The sequence below is a fragment of the Orcinus orca genome, chromosome 1 (genome assembly GCF_937001465.1).
Source record: "Orcinus orca chromosome 1, mOrcOrc1.1, whole genome shotgun sequence".
NCBI classification, from domain to species: Eukaryota; Metazoa; Chordata; class Mammalia; order Artiodactyla; family Delphinidae; genus Orcinus; species Orcinus orca.
The window spans coordinates 93,477,923-93,504,597 of NC_064559.1; the positions used below are offsets into that span (position 1 = coordinate 93,477,923).

The following is a 26,675-nucleotide window of genomic DNA, read 5'->3' on the forward strand; positions in this document are numbered from 1 at the left end:
ATTCACGAAACAAACTAGGAATAGAAGTTGCTTACCCTGATAAAGGCAATCTAAGAAAATCCTAAAATTAACATTATACTTACTGGTGAAAGCCTAAATGCTTTCCCCTTAAGATCAGGAACAAGACAATGATGCCTGCTCTCACCATTTTAATTCAACATTACGCTAGAAGTCCTAGCCACTGCAGAAGGAAAGAAAAATAAGTAAAATACATCTAGACTGGAAAAGAAGTAAAACTGCCTTTGTTCTCAAACAATATGATTGCCCGTGTAGAAAACCCTAAGGAATCTATTTTAAAGAATCTACTAGAAATAAGGTCAATATATAAAAATCAATTGTTTCTCTACACTAGCAATGACCAATCAATCAGAAATTTAAACTGAAAGAAGTTTACAATATCCCTTAAAATTGAAGTACTTAGGGATAAATTTATCAAAATGTATATGACCTGTACTCTGAAAATTATAAAACACTGTTGTGAAAAATTAAAGACAACCTAAATAAATGGAGGGATATACACATGGATTAGAAGACCCAATATTATCAAGTTGTCAATTATCCCCCAAATGAACTATACATTCAAAGTAACCTCAGTCAAAATTCCACTAGGCTATGGGGAGTGGAGGGGGGTTGAAAGTGACAGGCTGATTCTAAAATTTATATGGAAATACAAAAGACCAGAATAACTAAAACAATTTTGAAAAAGTGAACAAAGTTGCAGGACTTCCACCGTCTGATTTCAAGACTTACTATAGAGCTAAAGTAATCAAGGTAGTATGCTTGGTGTAAAGACAGACATATAGATCAATGGAGCAAAGAGTGAAGCCAGAAATATACCCATATATATATATATATATATATATATATATATATATATATATATATAATCATTGACCTTTTAAAACAGAATTCTTAGAGCACTTTAGTTCACAGAAAAATTGAGCAGAAAGTAGTTTCCATATACGCTATGTCCCTGTACATGCACAGCTTGCTCCACTATAAACATCCCCCACCTGAGTGGTATATCTGTTACAAAAGATGATCCTACACTGACACATCATTGTCAGCCAAAGACCATAGTTCACATTAGGGTTCACTCTTGGAGTTGCACATTCTATGGGTTTTGACAAATGTATAATGACACAATAGTATCATACACAATAGTTTCACTGCCCTAAAACTCCTCTGTGCCCTGGCTATCCATTCTTCCCTCCCCCAGTCCCTGGCAAACAATGATCTTTTTACTATCTTCATAAGTTTTGCCTTTTCCAGATTGTCATAATTGGAATGGTACTGTAAATAGCCTTTGCAGATTGATTTCTTACACTTAGTAATATGCATTTAAGATTCCTGCATGTCTTTTCATTGCCTGATAGCTCATTTATTTATAGCACTGAATATATTCCCCTGTCTTGATGTACTAGTTCATCCATTCACCTACTGAAGGACATCTTGGATGCTTCTAAATTTTGGCAATTATGAATAAAGCTGCAACAAATATCTGTTTGCAGGTTTTTGTGTGGACGTGAGCTTTCAACACTTGGTATTTGGGTAAATACCAAGGAGCATGACTACTGGATCATACAGTAAGAATACATTTAGTCTTGTAAGAAACTGAAAAGTGTCTTCCAAGGTCACTATACCACTTTGCACTCCCACAAGCAGTGAATGAGAGTTCCTGTTGCTCCATATCCTCATGAGCATTTGGTATTGTCAGTGTTTTCGATTTTTGCCATTCTAATAGATGTACGGTGGTTAATCAATTACTTTTGACCAAAGTGCCAGGGTAATTCAATGGGGAATGGATAATCTTTTCAATGAGTGGTGCTAGAATAATTTTATAACCATATGCATAAAGGAAAAAAAATGAACCTTGACCTTTGCCTCAGATGATATACAAAAATTCAGGCATTAAACAATAATAGCTGAAACTACAATACACTTACAGCAAAATATAGGATAAAATTTAGCCAAATAAATCCTTGAGGCCAAGATTTCTTGCTAGAAACCAAAAAATAGTTTTATGAATGACAAAAGAAAAACAATGATCAATTAGAATATTCAAAATTGAAATATATTTTGCTTTGAAAAGACATCTTTTCAAAGATGTCAGGGAACTTCGGGGGGTCATGATTGTGGCACTGGTTATATAACAGTATATATTTGTTAAGATTTATTCAATTATGCATTAAAATTGGTGAACTTTTGTGTAAATTATATGTCAATAAACAACAACAAAAAAAGGAGGAGATCCAAAAGAGGATAAAAAACAAATTTTTAAATAGCACACCAAATATCTTCCAACATAAGATAACCTGATATATATACAAAAGGGTCAAATGAATAAACGGACACAAAGTTAGGAGAATTTTACATTTTAATATAATATCACGGCTATTATCAGTGTTAAAAGGTACTTTCTTCATGGTAAAAAGTAATTACTACATTTGATAAAACTGGTATAATTAACCCACTATGCAACATTATAGCTTGCATATTATTTGTATTCATATTCTCAAATTTACAGGACATTTTTCAAATGTAAGGAGTTAAGAAGAACTAATCAGAAAAACAGCTTTTCTGTGGCTTTACAAAGGAAAAATTTCCAATAATAGGATATGAAAAAATTCATCCTTGAGAATCAGATATACTTTCTAAATCGAAGTTCCTTGAAGTCTTTTCTCTTTTTTTTTTCACATTTATTGATGGAAAGGTAAAATGTTAGATTGAAGCCAAACGTTAAAAATTGTTTTAAATTCTCACTTACTTGGATATAGAATATCAGCAATCTCGAAGTCATTCACCCGACAGATGGGCAGAAATGAGTCCCTTGAAGATAAAGTGGAGCAAGCATATTGAAAAGTGTACTGTGAATTACATACTAAGCCAAAGGGCGTAAACATCTTATTTTCAAAAAGATTTCTGGATATATTTCTCAGTGTCAAAGGAGCAAGTCAGAAGTCTACTACAATATATAATCCTACAGCACTGAAATCTACTTTTTCTGTATATTACACAAATATTCATGTAATACCAAGGTATCGTTATAGATTCTAATAAACAACCCACACTCTCTGAGGTACTAGGACTCTCTAAGAATGCAAAACCCTCCAACAATTTTAGACTCACAATATCTTAATACATCAGTTGAATGAACTGAAGGTGCCACAGGTGGAGGCAGTTAGATGTGCTTGCTGAAAGTGTACAATCTTGGATATTTATGGGATGGAGTGGAAAGAAAAATAGTAGAAATTCCCTCCCAAAGAAAATCATGTCTTTAAGAAAGCTGAATGTAATGTAAATACGAATGTGGACTAAGAAAATAATGACTCTTTACTCACAAATTAATAAACAGATTGCTGACTGGTAAGAAGCCTTCCATTATATGTGGATACATGACTTCAGAGTTCACTGGCATCTAAATGTAATAAACCAGAAAATCTAAGTTACACATTGATTAGACAAAATGAGAAAAATCTTCAACCTCAAGAAATCTTAATCATAGATTACAATCAAAATATATTAACTTATTATCATTAATTTAAAACAAGCAAACAATACAGATCCTGGCACAAAACTAGAGTTGTCATTAATATTAATAATGCTAGGTTCACAGTCAGTGCTCAATAAAGACTTTTTAAATGAATTAAAAAATAAAGGGGTTATACTCCAATAAAGATGTTAAAAATAAATAAAGGGGTAATGGTTAGCATTTACTAAATATCAGGTACTATGCTAAGCATTTTCAATATATTCTTTCTTAATTTTTATAACCACAGTAGGACAGAGTACTATCCCTATTTTATAGACAAAGAAACTAAGCTTTAGCAAGGTTTCATAGCAAATAAGTGACAAACCCTCTGATTTTTAAATAATATATAATATTGGCAAGACTCTACAGATATTACATTTTTGTACATCTTCAGATGATGCCCTGATGATTTAACAACAGCAAAAAAATATTAAGAAAAATAATCTTCCTACTAGAAATACCTAATTTGCTAAAAGCTCAATTGCCTTATTTCAATTGTTTTCAATCTTAGTGTGTACCTCCTACTCTAATTTGGGAGTCCTTACTGAGAAGAGAACAGTATCTGTAAAGACTTCGTTGTTGCTTACTATAGTCTCTGAAGACAAACTGTAAATCTGTCAATAACTGCATAGCATCAATAACTTGTGTCATTTAGGTCTTTAGTAATGTTTTCATCTTACTAAAGCTATCAGTATAGGCCATTATTATGCCTAAGATTCCCGTGTAAGTGACATTAATTTTAAATAAGCCTTGATTTTGTTAAAAATAAAGTCAATAACTTCCCGTCCTGAAAACCAGTACTCGATGTGAGCACGAGAAATGCAGCAAAAAACATAATTTTGCCTCATCTTAAACCCACCATGTAAAAATGCTCCAGTCGAATTCCATATACTATCTGTAAAGCTCTCATGTAGATCATATGCAAGACTTCAGGCTACAAGAGAAAAATAACTTTTAATACTCTGTTGCACCACTATCACCATTACTGTCCAATATTATAGTAAATGGATACAAAGAAGAAAAGAGTGATAACATTACTCCATTCCCCTTGAAATATTTCTTAATTTTTCCAAATTTTAAAACACCTTATATACTTATCAGTTTGCTCACATGTGATAAGTGTCAATAAGATCAGTTGTTTAAGCTTATATACAGAATGTTAGCAAGTATATTCAAATCCAGTCCAGGCAATCTATCCACATTAGGGAATGGAAGATGGGTTAGTCTTTCAGAACAGGTTGTCAGACATATGACAAAAATAATGAGGGTGTATTTTTTTAAAAAGAACATGGGAAACCTTGTTTGATGCCTCAGATGTTAAGGCTAAGATGCCTTAGCTGTTAAAGTGACTACTATGATCCAGGAGGTATAAATTTAATAGGATAGTATGGGATTTTTAACTTTTATCTTCTAAATCAGTGGTTCCCAAATGCTGGCCTATACAACCTGTTCTCATCCATATACAAGTTCATTTATTCTGAGATTATTTGTTCTATTTTAAAGAATTAAAGAGGCATCAATATCAAAAGTTTAAGTTCTACATCATTAAACCAGGTTTTATTATGTTATCACTTCAAGATGAACACAGGAAACTGGAAGGAGACTTTGGGATTTTCTGTGACACATGAATAGTTCTTTTTTGCATTTAATAACTAAAGATATAAAGAACAGTATCGGTCAAAACAAGTCAATTCCCCCTTGGGGCATAATGCAAGAAAATTAATCTGTAAGCTTCCAAAGAAGACTGTTTCTAAGCACTTTTTCTGATTGGAAACCACTTGTGGAGTTAAGTTCCTTCAAGCTTTACCAATAAATGATACCCTCAGACCACTACCCCAATAATGAAAAGTTTAATATACTTTAATATGCCTATGGTTTAGAAGCTTTTTTTTCAGGGCGGGGGGAGAAAACAACCATATTAAAGATTTGAATTCCTAATGGGAATGTAGAAGTTGCCCCACATATAAACTTAATGTTATTTTAAAATTACACTAGATGAGAGAGTTTCTCTGGATTAAGATGACTAGCCTGTATCAAATAGTAATATACATGTCTTTCTCCACATTCTATAGACCTAGTAGTTTAATTTCTTTTCAAATAACATTAACCACATGCAAACACAACCACATTTTACCTTGGGATTTGGAGAAAGATCATTCTTGGAGAGGTTTTTACCATCAGCTCCTGTTAAGATTTTGTTTCGAATATGAACCACAATTTCAGCTACATTGTATCTGGGGAAAGACAAAGTTTCCATCTTGGGAGTCTCCTGTTAGTCTGAAGGAATTGAAAACAAAGATCAGAAACATGGCACAACTAGCAGTTTTCATTATCTAGAAGCTGATAAATATAAGGACAAAATTAACAACCCAAGGTTGAACTATATTCATAGTAGTGTTAACTACCACCAAATCATCAAACATCCTAGTAAGATAACATTAAAGACAAATATATATATATATCTATATATATATATAGATATATATATATCCTAAAATAACTTTTATTCTAAAGCAACACAGTCATTTTCTAGTTTTCCTAATGCTGTTTTCTTTCATATGGGAAAGAAGACAGGTTGAACAGACAGATGAGAAACTTCTTTAAATCTGGGGGGCACAGAATTTAATAAGATCTATCCTGAGAATTAATCCTCAAAGCAAGATATATAGGCAACACTATCAGCAGAATCTATACACAAACAACAGCAAAACAGCATAAATAATAAAACTGTACTCTGATTTAACATTCTATTCAATGTACACACAGTGAGATGATTAATAAGGTTTGAGATGTAAGTAGGAAGAGAGAGAAAAAAAAAACAACTGTAATTGGCAGGAATTCCAATCACTAGGGTGAGAACTTGAAAAATAAAATAAAACAAAAAACCATTTCCCCTAATGTCCTTAGATAGTAAAATATTCCCACCTGTGTTCTCCTAGAGCAGTAGTTCTCACAACTTTGGAGACACTTTTGGTTGTCAGGACTAGAGTGAGGATGCTACTGGAATCTGGTGGGTAGCCGGCCCAGAATGTTGCTAAACATCCTGCAATGCATAAGGGGGCCAATCAACAGCGAAGAATTACTCAGTTCAAAATGTCAATAATGCTGAGGTTAAGAAATCCTACCCTACAGCTAGCACTGAACTCTGTTATAATACTTGCCACAGTGTATTGTGATAATGTTTATAGAACTCTGGCACTGCACTGTGAGCCAACAGTAAGCTAAGACACTTTCATTTTCTCCGTATCTCTAGCTATGCCTAACAGAATAGCAATAGTAACAGTAGTAGTAGAAGCAGCAGCAACAGAAGCCACTTTCTCCGCCACTCAGTTAACAATACTTGGTTCATTACTTATGTATCTCCTACTCTCTAGGGAAGCAGTGTGATCCCAGAGATACAAAGTGAATACACTCACTTTTGCAAACAAACTGAAATGACCCACAATTCTGGAAATCTATTTCTTTAGGCTCCTAATGTTTCTCCGAATGTCAGGGTTAAAAGGCAGCCTTGTCAACTTTAACCACTGACAAATGCAGGAAGCCATTCTAAAAGATGATTAACAAATAACTTCTCAGTTCTGCTTAAACACTTGCAAACATCACAGAATTCACTGTCTCAAGGAAACTTTCTGTCTACCTTAGTATGTCTCTAATAATCAGATAACTCTCTCTCATACTGTGTAGAAAGATGTTTGTTGTAACTCTTACCTTCTGGTCCTACTTCTAGTCATTGCAACTACATAGAATATAATAATCCTTGTTTTTATGACTCCACTTTCAAAAACATGAAGAAAGCTATCATATCTCTGCTTAGCCCTGTCTTGTCTAAGGTAAGTATAATTTAAGAATAGCCACTCCTTTTACGACTTTGTTTGAGAAAGTTTACGATTCTACTCACTTTCCTCTAAAACTGTTTTGTCAATGTCTTCTTAAAGTGTAATGCTCAAATTGAACACAATACTCCAGATATGGTCTGCTTAGGGCAGAATATCAACACAGTTGATGATGGTCACTGCTGATCTTGTGCTACTATAACACTTACAGACAAATATATATATGTGTGTGTGATTGACTGAAACTCCCAGAACTTCTTCAACATAGCCCGCTTCTCCATGAATTCTTACATCACTTCGTAGCCAACAAGCCAGGACTTCTCCATGTTCTTTTTACATAATTGATTATTTGAACCTTAAGCAAGGATTTGCATTTCCTATTATTGAATTTCCCATTATTCCTATTTCCTATTATTGAATTTTGTAATTTGCATTTCCTATCATTGAATTTCCTATTATTCCTATTTCCTATTATTGAATTTCATAATTCCAAGCTTTCCTTCTACAGCCAGAATCTTTTTGGATCCAGATTCTCACAACTCATATATTATATGTCCTTTTCAACATAAATATGCATTCTATGTTTTCACCTAAGTATAGATTTAAAAATCATCAATTGCCCAAAGACTGCAGAAAAAGTCAACTTTCCAAAACAAACTATATCTGGATCAGAGATGATCACAATAGAGAACGAGGTCTAAAATATCTTCATTAATTATTATCGCACATCCCTCTCTTCTAAAGTCTTGCACACTGTGCTATCAGATGAATCTGTATAGAACACCAAATGCATCATGTAACATCTTTACAAAAATACTTTAATTACTCATCCTACCTACCACATCAAATAACCTAATGAATTTTCTGTTACAAGTTAGTCTCCTTCAAGACGTTTCCCAAACTTCCAATGTTTCCTTTTGGAACCACCTCCCATATCCAAATTCTGTCTTTCTTTGATAGTACAACTTCAGTTCCAATTCATTCACATGTGTGTGTAGAGAGGGAGGGAGTGCCGGACAGAGGAGAGGGAGAGAAAAGGACAGAGGGGAGAGAGGGAGAGAGGGGCCTTTCAATACAATTTGAGCTCTGGTGGGATAAAGTATATAAGTGATCTAGTATATGTAAAGTGACCCTCAGATCGCCTACCAAGTAGCAGGCATTTACTACTAATTACCCCTCCGTTCCTCATTTATTTGCAACACCATGATCCTGTACACAGTAGGTATTGAAAGAATACTGATTAAATTTCAGACACTTCATTTTTCTAAAATAAACTAGATCGTGGAAATCAAAATCCCAGGAAGCAGAGGCTAAACAAAAACAAAGAGAAAAGACTCAAAGACTCCCAACATCAAAAAATTAAGTAAACAGTTTCCTGAACTCATCAGGGAAAATGATCGTGCCACGCATGCAAAGCGCCATGCATACACCGCTCTCTTCCTCTGACTTTTGGATTAAGTAGGATATTTTTGCCTTTTGATTTTTGGGTTTGACTTTGGTTAAGCGATGTTTGAGCAACGGAGACTTATCTACAAAGACAGTGGACCAGCATCTGCAACCCCATAATCTTCTAAATAACTGGGTTAAAAATATACACATACAAGATTTAACTGACCAGCTGCACCTCAAGTTTCTTTTCCCGTAGTCTATGTTGTACCAGCAAACACCCATTCGTTTCGTAGCAACTGGGCTCAGGTTGTTTGGGGGACTAAAATCCAATAAACACGATCTATGAGCTTTCCCCCACCTCCCAGGGGCTGGCTTCTCCAGCCTCCTCCCCAGCTCTGCGCGTAACGAAAACACTGCCAGGCTCCGCGTCCCAGCTCCGGCCGTCCTCCGTCCGCGAGTGTCTGCGCTCACCTACCGCACCAGCCGCCCACAGGAAGGCTGCGAGTCCGCGGAGCAGCTACAGACGAACTCAAAAATTAGCGAACACCGACCGTTGTCACTTTTCAAACCTGCCGCCTCCTACTGGAACTCCCGCCCCGTTCCGCCCCGCCCACTTCCTGCGCTCCGCCGCGCCGGGTGCCGGTTGGGCTCAATAGACACGAGACGGCTGGTGCTGGAGTTGCGAGAGAGGACGCCGGGCTACGAGCGGAACTAGTTTTCGCAGAGTTGGAGTCTAGTCGTATCTAAATTCAGCAGGAAATGGGAGCGCCGCGGTTTGGGGGAGGAGTCCGAGGCTAATACGAAATTTCGTGAGACCTTTGAACGGTTTTGGCGTCCGAGGTGAAGAGCGGAAGTGAATAGAGGGTTTCTGGAGACGAGCTAAACTCAAGGTGACAAGGGAAAGAGGACGTGGGGCAGTGGGGCCGGGTAAGTCATAGAGTCTCAGAGTAATAACACCGATATTTTTTGAGCGTTGATTGAGACGCCAGGTTCTGTGTTGGATGCTTATAGGCATTATCTCATTTAGGCTTCATTAAAAAGGGAAAGGGGGCTAATAGATACTATCATCAAATGAGGGATTAAATCAGGGAGATTGTGCAACTGGCCCAAAGCTGTGCGCAGTAGTTCACAAGTAGCATAACCAGGATTTGGACACAGATCATCTGATTCTGCGTTGGTGAGCCCAACTTCCAGAGGTGGGAGCAGTCTTAACAGTTCATCTGGTCAAATCCTTTCACATTTACAGGCAAGAAACTTGGGGCTCAGAAGTGATTTGTTTCCACTTGGATAGTAAGTGGCACTATCTAGTGTAGAACCCGTGTCCTTTGTTCTCCCTCCCTTCATTCATCCCTCTACAGGAGCAAGGCACTCCCGGTGCTAACAACATTGAACTCTTCCCCAAATTTGCACATCCGCGAGTGAGTTGCGTTCTTCAAATGATGCGTGGCACTTCATACATGATCACAAGTCTGGGTCTTGCAGCAGAAGATACGACTGGCCTAATTGTCAGCGGGGGGAAACTATTTAGTTTTATTATGGCTTGGAGCCCTAGAAGCCGTAGTAGGACTTGCTTCTGACTGCAGTGTACAGTATTATCTAGTGAGGGTGGTGTATTGGATGGGAAGTCTGCACTGAATCAAGTGAAAAATATACTGGAAATACTATTGAAAGTACACAAATTCTGGTGCTTTGTTGTAGGGGGGTGGTGGAGGCTATACCTATTGATATAGAAATTTATACTGATTTGAAATAAAAATACATTTCATATTCATTAGTTTAGGGCTTCCTTTTCCCTTTTCTATGTCCATTTACCTATGTAATTCTCAAAAGTCAGAATCTAGTAAAACTCAAAAGTGAGTTAGAAAATAGATTTTAAAAAAAATACTTGGAGTGAGGAGAGGAGAAAAAAAAGACCTTTCTCATTGGCACTTAACCAAATCAAACCGATTACTTGTGCATGCACATACTCCACTAGGCAGTATCTTCTTAGAGGCAGGGTAAAGGACCATAGCTAGCATAATGACTGAGAGCTCAGCTCTTGAGTCAGAAAGAGCTGGGTTTAAATCCCTCATCACGGGGCATCCCTGGTGACGCAGTGGTTAAGAATCCGCCTGCCAACCCAGGGGACACTGGTTCGAGCCCTGGTCCAGGAATATCCCACATGCCGCAGAGCAACTAAGCCCGTGCTCCACAGCTACTGAGCCTGCGCTCTAAAGCCCGCGAGCCATGACTACTGAGCCCGCGTGCCACAACTGCTGAAGCCCGCGCACCTAGAGCCTGTGCTCCCCAGCAAGAGAAGCCACCACAATGAGAAGCCCGCGCACCGCAGCGAAGAGTAGCCCCTGTTCACTGCAACTAGAGAAAGCCCGCTCGCAGCAACGAAGACCCAATGCAGCCAAAAAAATATTAAAAAATCCCTCATCACACTGCTTACTATCTGTATGGACTCAGGCAAGTTGTTTAACCTAACTAAACTGGTTTCTGCATCTTTAAAGTAGCGATAATATCTTATTTATAGGGTGTCATGAAGATTAAATGGATTCATTCATGTAAAGTGTCTGGCAGAATTGTAAGCACTTGATAAGTATTACCTGTTATTTTGACTGTTATTATTTATACATTGTCCTAGTAAAATATCTTGCAAATGGTAAGTGCTCGACAAATGCCTGAACCATTGTTAAGAGTCCAGACAAGGAAAGCGTGACCTATATGTAAACCAAGAATAGAATGGACCATATGGAGAGAGAAAAATGAGGTGAAGGAAGAGCAGGATGACTGTATTTACAATAAAATAATTGTTTCTTTGGTGGATAATTTTACTGTAGTTATTGCAAATTGATAGTTATATTAGAAGTAAAAGTAAGAAGAAACGAATGGGTATTTATTCAGATTGTCTCGATTATAAGGGTAGATTTGATTTTTCAAAATTCAGTTGTCTGTTACTGGTCATTGTGAATTAGAGGGCAGAAATCCAGAAATCCCAGCCTAAACTTTCTAGAGTTTTGTCATTATCCATAAAGACATTAACTACAGCAGAAAATTAGATTCCAGTACTCTTTATGGCTGTAGCATCTTTTTTCCCCTGGGCCTACATACCCTCACATGCTCTATATCTGCTCTTATATTTCATTTTCCCTGTCAACTCTCCTGCCATTACCTCCCTTCCCAGCCTAGACTGCATGGCTTATCAACATCCAAACTCCCTGCATCCCTTGCCTCTGACCCCAGTGCCTGTCAAAATCCTAACCCTGAATCTGTCCCATAAATCCCCGCCCTGAATCTGTCCCATAAATCCCCGCCCTGAATCTGTCCCATAAATCCCCAGCTGGGCACTCTGGAGAAAATCACGCAAAGTGATATACAACAGGTTCTTGGTCTGCAGCTTCAGCGCACCCCCAATTCTTGACACTCCTTTATCATTTGTCAGTTCCCTGTCTTATAACTTGCAGTGATTTCTCATAACTACCTGCGTCCTCAGTTTCACCTTCTCTTTTTATTCGAAGGTGACTAGAGTAGTGTAAAAGATATTTTTCAAGCACTTAACACACATTCACATGCATCTGTGACCTTTATGCCAGTTTCTTTTCTAATTTTAATTCCATGTTCCTTTTCTAGATTGCACTTTAGATCCTGGATGACAGACCTGTAAGGACTGAGCAGACCTTTGACTGACAAGATGGGATGCTCAGTGAGACCATGGCAGCCTGCAACTAGGACTTTATCTTTAATTCAGGTGGCGGTCCTGTGGTAGCTAGTGCTTTGGGTTAAAATTTTTTAAATCTCTTTTTTAAGTGACAAGAATTCCAGATTGTTGTTTCTGCTTTGTTTTAAGTGGGTCAGTGAGGATGAACAGTTGATTCACTTGGTCTAGTGTGGTAGGAATAGATAAAATACTCAGACTGGGTCCTACACCCTCCTTGCCATCAAGAACCCACTTATTTGAATATAGAGATTTCCCAGGGGCCACAGACATTTCCAGCAACCTCGTTCCCGGTTAACTGAGAAAATTCAAGCCATCATGCAGCATATTCCTTAACTTCCTGCCCACCCATTTCCCTTACCACCACATTTATCTGCCTCTCTCTTATTGATCTCAGAAGATGAATAGTGCCTACTTCTCCTGTGCTATTGATCAGTGCCTCTTTCTAGACCTCTCCGCTACATTTGACACCATTAATCAGACCCTCCTCGAAACCTAAGTCCCTTTGCTTCTCTCCTGTATCTTCTGCCTATCTCGTGCTTCTTAGGGGGCTCTTTCTCTGCCTGCCCTTTATGCAGTATAAGTTTCAACTTTGAGTTTTCTTTTTTTTTTTTTTGCATAAATCTTCTCCTTCAGAGTACCATCCATTCTCATTGTTTTAATCTATTTGCTCAAGGATCCAAAAACTACTGCTATCTCTGACTTCCTCCTTGAGATTCAGATTTTTATTTTCTTTCCTACTAGCTAGATGCATTTGGGAGGGCTCGTGAGCCATTCAAATCCTAATTTATCCCTTTCTTTTTTTCAACTGCCCAATCTATCTCACTGTTGTCTCCAGCCTTACAACCCTTACCTGCATCCCCCACTTTGTCTTCTAAGTAGCTGCTGTAATGATCAGTCTTAAATGTAAATCTGACTATTTCACTGGTCTGGTTAAACTTCTACAACCCCTCCCACCATCACCTCCAAGACAAAGTCCAACTCCATAGCCTGCACCCTGGGACCTCCATGATCTTGCCACTGTTTATGTTTCCACTGTCATCTCCCATCACACCCATTTCCCATTCATGAGGCTGTTTTATACTTTGAGACCTTTTCTTATTCTTGTTGACTCTGTCTGGACTGTCTTGATTTTCTTTGCCTGATCCCTACTTTCTTTACTTACTTTTCAGATGTCTTCTAAGAAGCCTTTCCCTAATCCACAGTCTGAACTAGTTGACTTTCCTTCTGACTTTCTAGGTATAGATTTATTCATTCAAAAATATTTATTGATCCTCTTATTTTATGCCAGACACTAAGCTAGGTACTGGAAGTATAATAATGAACAAGCAAATGTGATAATAATCAATCTAATAATTGACCTAATAGATCTTATATTCTCATAGGGAAGGGAGAAAAGTAATTAAAAAAAAAATTGTGGTTTAGTCTGAGTGGCTCCATGCAGGAGAATAGCTAGGAATTGGCCAGGTTAAAGGGTGGAGGGCAAGAAAGAGGTAACAACTGTGAAGGCCCAGACATAAGAGGAGAGCACAGCCTAGGAACAGAGATTCTAGACACAGGGCTGGGGAGGTAAAGAGGCACCAGATCATGAAGAGTATTACTAGTCATGTTAAGGCGTTTGGACTTCTTAAAAGTAATAGGAAGTTTGAAGGGCTTCAACAAGATTAGGTTTGTATTTAGGTGATGACTGGCTGCTATGAGAAAATAGAATTGAAGAGTGGCAAGACTGAAGGAAGGAAAACCAGTTACGACCTCATTGTAGTAATCCAGGGGAAAGAAGACGGCAGCCTATACTAGGGTATTGCCAGCATGCATGGAATTCAGGAAGTAGAAGTGGCAGGACTTGGTGACTGAATTGGGAGGGCAGAGGTGAGAGAAATCAAGGATAGAGTTCCATAAACAAGTTTTAGTGAGGACCCTATTTGCTATCATATGTTCATGGCCTAGACGTCGTTAGACATTGTAGATGCTTGATAAATATCTGCTGAGTGAGAGTTTTCTGGCTTGAGCCCCTAGATAAATGGGATGCTATTCTCTGATTTAGGAAATATAGAGGTGAACTCATTTTGGGAGGTGACTGATGGTTGAGTTTTGGACATGTATAGCTCAAGATGCCTGTGGGAGATACATATGAAAATGATAGATACAATGCGATTGGGAGAGATCTCACGTGTATTCTTTGTGTACTGAAAAAAATAAAAGTTTATACTTTATTGAAATGATCAGTTTTGTGTCTGTCTCCACTATTGCACAGGGCTGATGCTAAATGACTTGATTCCCTAGCACCTAACACTTGTGTCTAGCACAAACTGGGTACCCAGTCAATGTTTTTTATTGAATTGAACTACTCCTTTTTAAACATGGTCCATCTAACAGGAGAAATTAGTAATAGTAGTAGCCTCTGAGGAGGGAGACTGGGGCTCAGAGTGAAAAGATTTTCTTTTTATTGAATATACTTTGGTTCTTTATACTTTTCCCCCATGTGCTTATATTTCCTATGAAAAATAAAAAGATGAGAAAGAAGTGTTCTATTTGTATGAACTTTATACTGAAAACTACTCCAACTATGATCTGATTGGTATAGAGTAGAATAGTAATGATATCTAAAGTCATACTAGCATTTTTTGACGACATCACATTATCAGTTGGTTTACAAATTGGATGACTATCATTGATGCCATTGTTCAATTCACTTACGCAAATAATTAATATTTATTCATGTCTTAAAAATAATGACTAACCATGAGTAGCAGGCTAAAGTGAAATTATGAACACATACTTTATATTAAGGGCATCAAAAAATCTTTGAAACGATGTATCGTGAGGGATAGGTAAAACCTACTAAAGCAACTGAGTGGCATAGTTTTACATCTGCCTAACAATTCATGTGAGAGGAAACAGCATGCCTGTTTGACCTGGCAGCTAACATTCATTGCTTGCCAACATTACAAGTAGTATCTAATATGCAAAACCTTTATTTACAAGTGTTGGAATATCCTTTACACATCTTAACTGTAGTTAATTATGAACGAATAGGTAAAAATGCTTTTATATATTTGTGAATTGACATTTTAGTGTATAATTTTATTTAAAAGGTTGGGGTTATAGGTATACTGAAGATGCACTAATATTTAAAGTGGTAAATTCTAGTAACATTTTTATTTGCACAGCATATTCACTGGGTGGCGCTATTGTATTAATGTTAACCTTACACAATTTGGAAGTTCTGTTTCATTTTCCTTTACATAAGTAAATAGAATTAGAGTGATAAACATTGAACACAATGTTCTAGGTGGAAAAAATTAGATTCTGAATTTATTGGCTTTAAGATACATGTTTAGAGTTCGGGCTTAAGAAGACAAGCAGCATTGAATTCAAAGTAGCTGTCTGCTTTTTATTACCTTTTAATCATTCTAGACCTGTTAATCTACTTCATTCCTCAGCTGTGTTCATCTTTGTTAGTAGATTTGGAAACTGAGCTATACATTTGAGGTACTGTAAACAGTATCTTTGTTTTGGATTCAGATGAAATTTTCAGTTTGAAACCATAAAATATATATCTTTTGTTAATTTGCGATGAACTCTAAAGCAGATTTAAGGAAGCAAAAATTTGGTACGTTATACTCTAACCTCCTAGTATCCTATCCCCAGCTTTCACATCAACCTATATTATTTTAACACAGTATGGAGAGCCTTAGGAATTAATAGCCCAAAAAGTTGGATATTGATAAAAATATTTGTCCAATGTGACTTTTTAAAATGCAATTTTTATTCCCTGGGTATGACCGATTTTGGTATCATAATATTCTGTGGTGTTTCCAGTTATTTCAAAGGAGTTTAAAAGATTCTCATGGGGGAAAGTGTTAATGAACGCTTATGTTAAAATTAATCATTTATAACAAATTTTGGAAAAGGAAGTTAAAAACAGAACCAGTAATGACAGAGTATCACAAATCAGAAAACTCTGGAGATAACTAGTTTTTTTTTTTGTCAGAGTGTTAGTGTCATGTTGTCATTCCTATAGATTCTTTTTTACTAGTGATTTCTATTATCTAGAGTAAATCTTCTAGTATGGACTTTATTTAATGAACCCTTAGAAGGAAATAACTTCTGAGTTCTCAACATCTTTTCATAGCCCCTAATCCCGTTTTCTCTCAAAAAGGAGACTGTATCTGAGTGTTTTATCAAAACATTTCTACATTAAGTACCAAGTAAGAGTATCTAATTTCATCGTTAGTATTTGAAAAAATTACACTTCAGTTTTCACTGACTATTTATTAAGCAGGCAACCTGATAAACAGGTTGACCATATAAATTCAAAATTGATACCTGAATATTGCTCCTAAGATAACCCATTATGACAATTTCCATTTATATACCTTTTGCCTACAGTACTTAAATAATAATTCACATTCATAGAAGATATTCTAGGTGCTAGGTCCTCTCCATGTATTATTTCATTAATTCTCACAACTGCATGAAGTAGTTTCCATTCCCATTTTTCAGATGAAAAACCAAAACTTAACTCACTAAAGAAAACTTAATTTGCTTATAGTCATATATCTAGAAAAATGGAGCCAAAATTTGAACCCACGTAATCTAATTGGAGAAAGCTCTGTCTTTATCTGCTGTACTGTGCTACCTAATCTTGAACCCTGTAACTGGTAGGGACAGTGTTAATTTTGGTGAGCAGTAGACCCCTTCTTTTTATGTTCCTCAGGTTGTATCCCTGGGTCCTTCTAGGAAAGATTGTATCCCTAGATACCTTCCACCCTTTACCACCCCCCTACAATACTCACAAAATACCTATGAAGCCTTGAGCAGTTCTTTGGGGTGGGATTTAGTTGATTGGATTCTTTGATCTACTTTTCCCTTGTGTTCTAGGGATTATGTCCCCTTGTAGGCTTTTGGGTAGACTGGCAGCCTGCCTCACAAGGGCATTCCAGGCCTTCAGAGATGTCCTATGTAGGTATTCTCACATTTCTAACCCTCTTTTCCCACAATTTGGCAGCTTCCAGGGTCTCTCCCAGCCCTTATTTCCCTGGGACCTATGATCATTCCAAAGAAAAAGAATAAAGTTCCAGGCTTTCTGTTTCTGCCTTTGTCTTAACAGGAAATTTCACAGCTATAGCCATTTGTTGGTTGTCATTTGCTTCTGGTTCTGCTCATTGATGCGGGCACCACCAAAAGCTTTTTCGTGGAGTTAATATTAACTAAAACAACACATTTAATGCATTTACTCCACCCCAATGATTAATTTCCTTAGGAAAACAACTATTTGCTCTACATGAGAAATTCATAATCACAGTATTAACATAATTTTGACTTATTTCTTAGGAATAAACCAGACGATATTATGCTAGCAGATCATTCCCAACTTGAGTGACAATGAATTATCTCAAAATCACTTTATTTCTTCCCTAACCACAGTGGGGGTGTGGTTGTTTGGGGGGAAGGGTGAGGACATTTTATTTCACTGTGTTATGTTTTCATTTTAGACTTGGAGACAGAAAGCAGAGTGGCAAACCACGTAGGGTGGTAGCTTAGTAGGGAATAGAAATTTAAACTAAGATTCTAACCCCTAGGTTAATCAGAATTGACACGATTGCAAAGATTTTGTCTAAACTGTAGAGAAAACGGCCATGATACCATCAACAGGAATTCATTGAATATTTGTATGTGTCAGACACTCTACTTTCAGAACCCAAAATTAGGACAGATTGCCTACAAGTGCAAAATAACGTTTTAACTTTGTATCCTTCTCTAGGTGAGTGAAAAGGAAAATCTCTGTTTCTACTCTCAACACTGTTTCACTTGTGGTCACCAAATGTGTGGGGTTTTTCCCATACGGCCAATTCTCTGATACCAGCATCAGTTCTGACACTATCTGTTGATAGCTGGAGTTAGTGTCAGAGCCCACAAGTTAAGGGCTCAGTCCCACAAGACTGCTACCACTTCAGAAGCCAATTGCAAGTCCCAGGTTGTCACCTGTACTTCTGACTGATGGACTAAAAATTGGAATTCCCACGGCCCCCTCCTCAGGTTCAGTAATTTGCTAGAATGGCTCACAGAACTCAGGAAAACACTTGTGTCTACCAATTAGTTATATAATAAAGGATAAAGAGGAACAGCCAGATGTGAGATACATAGGGTGAGATGTGGAAGGGTCCTGAGCACAGGAGCTTGTGTATCCCTGGAGGTGGGGTGCCCCATACTCCTGGCACATTGATGTGTTCACAACCCCATACTTTAGGGATTTTTATGGAGGTTACATCCCATAGACATTATTGATTATTAACTCAGTCTCCAGCCCCTCTCCCCTCTCCCCTCTCCTCTCTCCAGAGAATGGGGGTCAGGGCTGAAAGTTCCAAGCTTCTAATCATGGCTTGGTCTTTCTGGTGATCAGCCCTCATCCTGAAGTTATCCAGGAACTCAGCAAAAATTGCCTCAGAACAAAAGATGCTCCTATTACCCAAGGTATTTAGGAGCTCTGTGTTAGGAACTAGGGTCAAAGACCAATTATTAGAACAGAGGATGCTCCTAGCACATTTATCAGTTTTTTAGTAGGTTTTTTAGTGGCTCTAGCCAGGAGCCAGGGACTAAGACCAAATATATATTTCCTATTATATCACAATATCACAGTGAGAAACTGCAATGCCCTTTTTATCTGCTCAAATTTAGACTCCTTATTCTGGTACTAGTCTATTTCTCACATCATCCAATCCACTTTTCTTATCCAACTTAATCTTCCACTACATTTTTTTTGTTGTTGAAGTATAGTTGATTTACAATGTTGTGTTAACTTCTGCTGTACAGGAAAATGACTCAGTTACATATATATATATATATATATATATATATATATATATATATATACTTTCTTTTTTATATTATTGTCCATTATGGTTTATCCCAAGACTTCAAATATAGTTACCTATGCTGTGCAGTAGGACCTTGTTGTCCATCCATTCTATATGTAATAGTTTGCATCTACTAACCCCAAATTCCCAGTCCATCCCTCCTCCATCCCACCTCCCCCTTGGCAACCACAGGTCTGTTCTCTTTGTCTGTGAGTCTGTTTCTGTCTTCTACTACTTTTTAAAACATACCCTCTGGGCACTCCAGGACTGTAATGACTTGCAGCAGGGATAGGGGAGGATGGGGGGCATCAGCTGCTTCTTATAGATGCTAGGGAATGCAGCTGGACCTGGATCCAAAGCAGGCTATCCATATCAACGGACCCCAGAGGACAAGGCCCGGCTGGAGGACTGAGCGGAGCGCAGACGGCCAGCCACCCTGTGCCTTTGGATTCGAGAATTTAACCCATTTACATGTGAGATGTGTGGCTGAGAGGGTCTTGGTGCTCCGGCCGGGTGTCAGGCCTGAGTCTCTGAGGTGGGAGAGCCGAGTTCAGGACATTGGACAACCAGAGATCTCCCAGCCCCATGTAATATCCATCAGCAAGAGCTCACCCAGAGATCTCCATCTCAATGCTAAGACCCAGCTCCATTCAATGACCAGCAAGCTCCAGTGCTGGACGTCCCATGCCAAACAACTAGCAAGACAGGAACACAACCCCACCCATTAGCAGAGACCTAAATCATAATAAGGTCACAGACACCCTCAAACACACCACTGGATGCGGTCCTACCCACCAGAAAGATAAGATCCAGCCTCTGCCACCAGAACACAGGCACCAGTCCCCTCCACCAGGAAGCCTACACAACCCAATGCACCAACCTGAACCACTGGGGGCAGACACCAAAAACAATGGGAACTACGAACCTTCAGCCTGTGAATAGGAGACCCCAAATACAATAAGTTAAGCAAAATGAGAAGACAGACAAATACACAGCAGATGATGGAGCAAAGTAAAAACCCCCCAGACCAAACAAATGAAGAGGAAATAGGCAGTCTACCTGAAAAAGAATTCAGAGTAATGATAGTAAAGATAAAATCTTGGAAATAGAATAGAGAAAATACAAGAAACATTTAACAAGGACGTAGAAGAATTAATGAGCAAACAAACAATGAACAACACAATAAATGAAATTAAAAATTCTCTAGAAGGAATCAATAGCAGAATAACTGAGGCAGAAGAATTGATAAGTGACCTGGAAGATAAAATAATGGAAATAACTACCACAGAGCAGAATAAAGAAAAAAGAATACAAAGAATTGAGGACAGTTTCAGAGACCTCTGGGACAAAATTTAATGCACCAACATTCAAATTATAGGGGTCCCAGAAGAAGAAAGAGACTGAGAAAATATTTGAAGAGATTGTAGTTGAAAACTTCCCTAATATGGGAAAGGAAATAAGTCCAGGAAGTGCAGAGAGTCCCATACAGGATAAATCCAAGGAAAAACACGCCAAGACACATATTAATCAAACTATCAAAAATTAAATACAACGAAAAAATATTAAGAGCAGCAAGGGAAAAGCAAAAAATAACATACAAGGGAATCGCCATAATGCTAACAGCTGATCTTTCAGCACAAACTCTGCAAGCCAGAAGGGAGTGGCAGGACATATCTAAAGTGATGAAACGGAAAGACCTATAACCAAGATTACTCTACCCAGCAAGGATCTCATTCAGATTCGACGGAGAAATTAAAACCTTTACAGAAAAGCAAAAGCTAAGAGAATTCAGCACCACAAAACCAGATTTATAACAATTGCTAAAGGAACTTCTCTAGGCAGGAAACACAAGAGAAGGAAAATACCTACAATAACAAACCAAAACAATTAAGAAAGTGGTAATAGGAACATACATATCAATAATTACCTTAAATGTAAATGGATTAAATGCTTCAACCAAAAGACATAGGCTGGCTGAATGGACACAAAAATAAGGCCTGTATATATGCTGTCTACAAGAGACCCACTTCAGACCTAGGGACACATACAGACTGTAAGTGAGGGGATGGAAAAAGATATTCCATGGAAATCAAAAGAAAGCTGGAGTAGCAATTCTCATATCAGACAAAATAGACTTTAAAATAAAGACTATTACAGGAGACAGAGAAGGACACTACATAATGATCAAGGGATCAATCCAAGAAGAAGATATAACAATTGTAAATATTTATGCATCCAACATAGGAGCAACTCAATACATAAGGCAAATGCTAATAGCCATAAAAGAGGAAATCAACAGTAACACAATCATAGTAGGGGACTTTAACACCCAACTTTCACCAATGGACAGATCATCCAAAATGAAAATAAATAAGGAAACACAAGCTTTAAATTATACATTAAACAAGATGGACTTAATTGATATTTATAGGACATTGCATCCAAAAACAACAGAATACACTTTCTTCTCAAGTGCTCATGGAACATTCTCCAGGATAGATCATATCTTGGGCCACAAATCAAGCCTTGGTAAATTTAAGAAAATTGAAATTGTATCAGGTATCTTTTCCGACAACAATGCTCTGAGACTAGCTATCAATTATAGGAAAAAATCTGTAAAAAAATACAAACACATGGACGCTAAACAATACAGTACTTAATAACCAAGAGATCACTGAACAAATCAAAAAATACCTAGAAACAAATGACAATGAAAACATGATGACCCAAAACCTATGGGATGCAGCAAAAGCAGTTCTAAGAGGGAAGTTTATAGCAATACAGTCCTACCTCAAGAAATAAGAAACATCTCAAATAAACAACCTAACCTTACACCTAAAGCAGTTAGAGAAAGAAGAACAAAAAATCCCCAAAGTCAGCAGAGGAAAGAAATCATAAAAATCAGACTAGAAATAAATGAAAAAGAAATGAAGAAAACAATAGCAAAGATCAATAAAACTAAAAGCTGGTTTTTTGAGGAGATTAAAAAAATTGACAAACCATTAGCCAGACTCATCAAGAAAAAAACGGAGAAGACTCAGATCAACAGAATTAGAAACGAAAAAGAAGTAACAGCTGACACTGCAGAAATACAAAGGACCATGAGAGATTACTACAAGCAACTATATGCTGATTAAATGGACAACCTGGAAGAAATGGACAAATTCTTAGAAAAGCACAACCTTCCGAGACTGAACCAGGAAGAAATAGAAAATATAAACAGACCAATCACAAGCACTGAAATTGAGACTGTGATTAAAATTCTTCCAACAAACAAAAGCCAACACCCATTTACGATAAAAATCCTCCAGAAAGTAGGCATAGAGGGAACTTACGTCAACCTAATAAAGACCATATATGACAAGCCCAAGGTCAACATTGTTCTCAGTAATGAAAAACTGAAACCATTTCCACTAACATCAGGAACAAGACAATGTTGCCCACTCTCACCACTATTATTCAACATAGTTTTGGAAGTTTTAGCTGCAGCAATCAGAGAAGAAAAAGAAAGAAAAGTAATCCAAATTGAAAAAGAAGTAAAACTGTCACTGTTTGCAAATGGCATGATACTATACATAGAGAATCCTAAAGATGCCACCAGAAAACTACTAGAGCTATTCAATGAATTTGGTAAAGTAGCAGGATACAAAATTAATGCACAGAAATCTCTTGCATTCCTATACACTAATGATGAAAAATCTGAAAGTGAAATTAAGGAAACACTCCCATTTACCACTGCAACAAAAAGGATAAAATACCTAGGAATAAACCTACCTAGGGAGACAAAAGATCTGTATGCAGAAACTATAAGACACTGATGAAAGAAATTAAAGATGATACCAACAGATGGAGAGATATACCATGTTCTTGGATTGGAAAAATAAATATTGTGAAAATGACTATACTACCCAAAGCAATCTACAGATTCAATGCAATCCCTATCAAATTCCCAATGGCATTTTTTATGGAACTAGAACAAAAAATCTTAAAATTTGTTTGGAGACACAAAAGACCCTGAATACCCAAAGCAGTCTTGAGGGAAAAAACAGAGCTGCAGGAATCAGACTCCCTGACTTCAGACTATACTACAAAGCTACAGTAACCAAGACAATATGGTACTGGCACAAAAACAGAAGCATAGATCAATGGAACAAGATAGAAAGCCCAGAGGTAAACTATGGTCAACTAATCTATGACAAAGGAGGTAAGGATATACAATGTAGAAAAGACAGTCTCTTCAATAAGTGGTGCTGGGAAAACCTTATTATCACCCAGGAAAACCTTATTATCACCCAGGAAATTCCAAGGGATTTAGGGGCTCTGTGTCAGGGAACAGGGTCAAAGACCAATTACTAGAACAAAAGATGCTCCTAGTGCTCTCATCACTTAGGAAACCCTTAACTTACAAGCGTGTTAAGAGCTCTGTTCCAGGAAGCAAGGGCAAAGACCAATATATTGCATCTATTATTTCAGTTTCCTACTCAATAAAATAGGAACTTTTTCTAGATAATTGGATAGGTCCTTCCTGCTTAAAAAAAAAAAAGACAAAAATTTTCTATTTTCATGTCATAAATAAAAATTGAGAAGACTTCATTAAGTTCTCCAACTATTTATCACTTTTCCAATGTAGAATTCTAGATTTATATTGGAGAAAACTATTTTATTTCAGGAAAAATAATAAGTAAAGCATATACTAGAGTTAGTTTTTACTGAATGATGACATCTCTTTGGCTCTGAAAGGGGATGAGGTAAGGAGAGATAGCAGGGGCTAGAGAGATAAGGGTGGGAAAACCACACTTTGAGTAGCCTGGTGATATCAAAATCCCAGTAGCTCTTTCCTCTGTTTTAGCCTTACCCCTTATAGGAGTTGCTTGCAAATGTGGGATGAGTTCTTTTGTATATGAATTCAGAAATTAAGAGATTAGAAAAAAGTCATTATGTGTTCATTTGCTAGGGCTACTGTAACAAGTACCTCAAACTTGGTGTCTTTGGCAACCAGAAACTCATTTTGTCATAGTTCTGGAGACAAGAAGTACAAGATTTGTAACTGAACAAGGCTGGTACTGACCCTAAGTTCAGCTACTCACCACTTGAAAGGCCAATGTTTGAAAAGTGGAAAGGAAAACTTGCTTTACTCAGGAGGCTAGCAACCTGGGAAGATGGTGGACTAAGGTCCTAAGACCATCTTTAAGTTGCAGGCTGGAGACAAAGGTTTTGAAGGCAGTGTGAGGGAGGGAGCTGCAGGGTACATGATCAGCTTGTGCACAATTCTCAGATTGGTTGGTGAAGAAATCCAGGTGAAGTTTCGAGCATCACCAGTCTTCTGGTTTCAACCAATTTGGGGTGTACATGCTTGTGGTCAGCAGTTTTCATCTGGTGGAGGTCTGCTCCCTGTAAAAACAACTTAAGAATGTGTGTCAGGCCTTTATCTATATCTTTCAGGGAACTGAGAGTTCAGTGACTCTGCTATGTGGCTGGTTTATAGTCTAAATTCTTACTAGTTTCCAACCCAACAACTATTCTTTATTTTTACATCTTCACATTTCCTAATCATTAACTCTTGAGACAGGCTTTTGAGACTCTGGGGAGACCTGGGAGACTAAAGCAAAGCCTTTTACTTCAAAGGACAGGGACATAGGGGCTTGTATGTGGTTTCAATCCCCCCTTTTATTTGATACACCTCAATCTTGAGGGGAACAGGATTGGGACCAGAAAGGCAATACAATTTCAGATAGAGAGGTTAATCATAAACTCAGCAGAGGAATTCAGTTTTGGGGGGACTCGGTTTCAGATTAAGGTGTCAACAGAGTTGGTTCCTTCTGAGGGCTCTGAGGAAAACTCTGTTCCATGCCTCTCCCCTAGCTTCTGGTGGTTTGATAGCAATTTTTGGTGTTCCTTGGTTTGCAGATGTACCACCCAATCTCTGCCTTCATCTTCACATGACATTCTCCGTATTTGTGTATCTGTGTCCAAATTTCTCATAAGGACACCAGTCATATTGGATTAAGCATTACCCTAATGACCTCATTTTAACTTGATTACCTCTATAGAGACCATGTTTCCAAATAAGGTCACATTCTGAGATTTGGGGGCTTAAGATTTCAACATAGCTCTTTGGCAGGACATCATTCAATCCATAAAAACATGATTCACAACACCGTGAAACAAAAGCCTTCCTGAACAGGATCTATAAATGGCCTGAGGGTTCAAACCAGGACAAACGTGCCAGCTCCCCTCAGAGCAGAATACAATCCCTTTTTATACCTCCTTTTTAAATTGAATACTAATTACTTATTTTTTATATTTACTAATGTCCTTTGAGTGCAACATGCTCAGTACATGTGGTTCATTTTATTTTTCTTAGAAACAGAACTCTTAAAAAGCACTGTCTGAATATCTTCAAAGGGAACAAACAAAGGTAATTGAATTGGTGACACTTTGAGTCATCATAGAGAAAAGTAGGTTTCATTCAACAGATCGTAGGGGGCTCTCCTACTTTACTGAGGACTGACAGGGTCTATGAATTCTAAAACTGTGCACTTAGTGAATACACAAAGATAAAGTTGAAAGGAACATAACAGAGTGAGCATGTATCAGTTTAGAAACAACTTTAAAAATAAGCCCATACTCCAGACTGCTGATAACATGGTAGTTTGCTAATAGTGAAAAAGTTTGTTTTAATATGTGTAGTCAGCTTTCAATGACCACGTTACATCCATATTATTCTGAAGGTAGTTATATATTAGCATCAGGGGGGGCACCCTGTACCACAGTTTTGTAGCGTCACTCACAGCTGATCAGCTGCAGACCAGTGACCCTACTTAAGAACATCTGGCTAAGGGGATAAAGTAAGGGAGGCATGGTACAAGAGAATCACAAGTAGAGGTAGACATGCCAACCAAAGGGAGAGCTTGTTCTCTTGTTCCGTGTTCATCTGTAGAAACTACAGGCCTGCTTGAGAGTTCCCACTGGAACACAGTGGAGTTGGTGAGAGAATTCTTAGGAAAGCTTGACAAGGAATTCAGAGACAGATCATGTTTGTAAACATGGAAGAAGGTGCCTATTACTTATTTAGATATCCTGAAAACAGAAAGCATAGCCTGTACCGGTAGGGCTTAAAGGCACCAAAGTAAAGAATACTTCGTAAGAGAACCCATGGGTTATGAGACTGCATGGGAAAGGATATTGTGGTTGGGTGGGGGACAAGACCCTCTAAAGCAGCTCAGACAGCCACAGGACCAAGGGAGGGAGCCCCCATCCAGAAAAAAATATTTCAGCAGGGTTGGAGGGAGACTAGCATTAGGACGACTGAACACCTCTTCAGGAAGTAAGCACTCCATCCTTACAGAGACCATCATATC

General features: G+C 37.7%; 1 protein-coding gene and 1 long non-coding RNA gene across 5 annotated transcripts in view; one reads left to right on the top strand and one right to left on the bottom strand.

The window, feature by feature from the left end:
* NUF2 (NUF2 component of NDC80 kinetochore complex) overlaps positions 1–9,358 on the bottom strand; it is a 29,859-nt gene extending 20,501 nt beyond the window's left edge. The window contains exons 1-6 of one of the 4 annotated variants that reach the window (XM_033409764.2): positions 9,226–9,358; positions 6,458–6,575; positions 5,667–5,809; positions 4,392–4,466; positions 3,342–3,418; positions 2,768–2,829 (exon numbers count right to left, since the gene is read on the bottom strand). In XM_033409764.2, coding sequence (XP_033265655.1) covers positions 2,768–2,829; positions 3,342–3,418; positions 4,392–4,466; positions 5,667–5,789 — 337 coding nt within the window. In that variant the 5' untranslated portion in view covers positions 5,790–5,809; positions 6,458–6,575; positions 9,226–9,358. The remainder of the gene's footprint in view (positions 1–2,767; positions 2,830–3,341; positions 3,419–4,391; positions 4,467–5,666; positions 5,810–6,457; positions 6,576–9,225) is intronic. The other 3 variants (XM_033409763.2, XM_033409767.2, XM_004282037.4) reach the window with 3 other exon arrangements.
* Positions 9,347–14,676, top strand: LOC117197532 (uncharacterized). Its single transcript, XR_004478190.2, has 2 exons — positions 9,347–9,681; positions 11,273–14,676. It is a non-coding gene; the product is annotated as an uncharacterized LOC117197532 (long non-coding RNA).
* The last annotated feature ends 11,999 nt before the right edge of the window (positions 14,677–26,675 follow it).